Here is a 2,145-nt window from a genome sequence, read left to right on the forward strand (position 1 = left end):
TGCGCCACCACTGCCCCCCGTGGCCAGCGCCTTTCCAACGCGCCACAGCTCGGCCCTGCTCTCGGAGCCACCATGTCCAAAAGCAAAGGGACGGCAGAGACGAGCCAACCTCTCGTCACCATGGATTCCTCTGATACCGTCAAGGTCATCGTGAAGACCCTCAAGCAGAAGGAGCAGTTTGAGGTTGCTCAGGGAAGCACCATCCAGGAGTTCAAGGAAGAAGTGGCCAAGCGGTTCAAAACCCCCCCCAAGCTGCTGGTCCTGGTGTTTGCTGGGAAGGTCCTCCAGGATCAAGACACATTGAGCCAGCACGGAGTTCATAACGGGGTCAGCATCCATGTGGTCATCAGGTCCCAGAACAGACCACCAGACAGCCTGGCAGAGCAAGGAAGAGCAACCACCCTGGTGCAACCTCCCAGCCACAGCCATTCCAGCTTGGAAAGCATGGATGACCTACAGGACCCAGGCTTGATCCGTCACAACTTGTCTGAGATGCTGGCCTCCAGCCAGGAAGTTGTGGCACAGACCATGGAGGACCTCTTGTCCAGGATCCTCAGTTCAGGCCTGGACCTGAACACCATCAGGAACAACATGTTTCTGCTGGGGTTTCTCCTTGGGGTGACAGGCGTCCACCTCCTGGGCTTGGACTCCAGAGACGTGGTGGACTTGGTGAGTAGCATTCAAGAGCAGGATGTATCCATGCCCAGCCTGCTGACTGAGATGCTGCAGAGCCCCACTGTCAATGCTGACCTCGTCAGGGACCTCATCATGTCCAACCCGCAGCTGCAGCAGCTGGCTGAGGAGAACCCTGAGATCAGTCACATCCTCAGCAACCCACACACCATCAGAGAGATGCTGGAGGCCTTCAGCAGCCCTGCCATCATGCAGGAGATGATAAGGAACTATGACCTGGCCATGAACAACCTCGAAAGCATCCCTGGGGGATACAGTGCCCTGGAGCAGCTCTACAGGGAGGTTGAGGAGCCCATCCTGGATGCCTTGGAGGAGCAGATGGTCAGCAACCCCTTTGCTTCCCTGGAGAGCCACCCACTGCCGAGCGGAGTGCGGCTGCCGGCACACACTGAGAACCGGAGCCCACTGCCCAACCCGTGGGCTCTGGAGCCCGGCCGGGCCTGTGGCACCACGCAAGAGCTCCCCGGTGAAAGCGTCGACAAGAACTTTGCTGTGTTGAACCTGGGCGCCGTGGTCCCCAACTCTGGTGCAGTGCAGGCCATGGTTCGGCAGCTGACGGGGACCCCGCAGCTGATGTACAACCTGGGCAGAGCGCTGGCAGAGCCTGGCAGCCCCGCGCAGGTGGTACTGAGCAGCCCGCACGCACCCAGCGACGGGAGCTCCCGGCTGCAGGATCAACAGGAGCTGCCGCCGGAGATGGAGCAGGCGGAGATCTCATCCTTGCTGAGGAACCCCAGGGCGCTGCAGGCGCTGCTGCAGATCCAACTCGGCCTCCAGACCCTGTCCATGGAGGCACCAGACTTCCTGCTCAGTCTGGAGGACTCGCAGCTGGAGCTGGACCTGGAGAGCATGGACGACTCGCTGCCGTGCACCGAGACCGAGGACAACGCCAGCCTGGTGGTGGGTGAGGAGGGAGCAGAGTATGAGGTGGAGGTGGACGAGCAGGAGCTGAAGATCATGTTTGAGCAGCAGATGGAGCAGCTCAGCGCCATGGGCTTCCAGGACCAGGGTGCGAACCTGCAGGCGCTGATTGATGCTGGGGGAGAGCTCCACACGGCAGCAGAGATACTGGCCAAAGCCCGGCCAGCAGACAAGATGCCGTGACGGGCTCCTCCTGGTGAACCCGAGGTGGCTCCTCCCCTGCAGCTGGTTGTGTTTCACCTCACCACACACTAAAGGTAGCAGGGTGCATCTGAAGTTGTGTGCTGCAGCATTCTTCTGTCCATGAGAACTGGTCTCCCCTTAGCTGCAGGGCTTTCTTGCATTTGACATGGTTCAGTGGAGACTGGGTGGTGCGGGGGTAAAGGTTGGACTTGATCATCTTAAAGGTCTTTTCCAACCCAGTTGATTCTATGATTCAACAGGATCCCAGCCTGGTTTGGGTTGGAAGGGACTTTAAAGCTCATCCAGTTCCAACCCCCTGCCCCAGGCAGGGACACCTTCCACTAGAGC

The 2,145-nt window shown here is 59.6% G+C and overlaps 1 protein-coding gene across 1 annotated transcript; it reads left to right on the forward strand.

Annotated features, from left to right (window-relative positions):
• The first annotated feature begins 72 nt into the window (after window positions 1–72).
• Window positions 73–1,797, forward strand: LOC104413149 (ubiquilin-2-like). Its single transcript, XM_010024070.1, has 2 exons — window positions 73–444; window positions 571–1,797. The coding sequence occupies exons 1-2, from the start codon at window positions 73–75 to the stop codon at window positions 1,795–1,797; spliced, it is 1,599 nt and encodes a 532-aa protein (XP_010022372.1).
• Window positions 1,798–2,145: the final 348 nt, after the last annotated feature.

The sequence above is a fragment of the Nestor notabilis genome, unplaced genomic scaffold (genome assembly GCF_000696875.1).
Source record: "Nestor notabilis isolate BGI_N333 unplaced genomic scaffold, ASM69687v1 scaffold12901, whole genome shotgun sequence".
Classification (NCBI taxonomy): Eukaryota; Metazoa; Chordata; class Aves; order Psittaciformes; family Psittacidae; genus Nestor; species Nestor notabilis.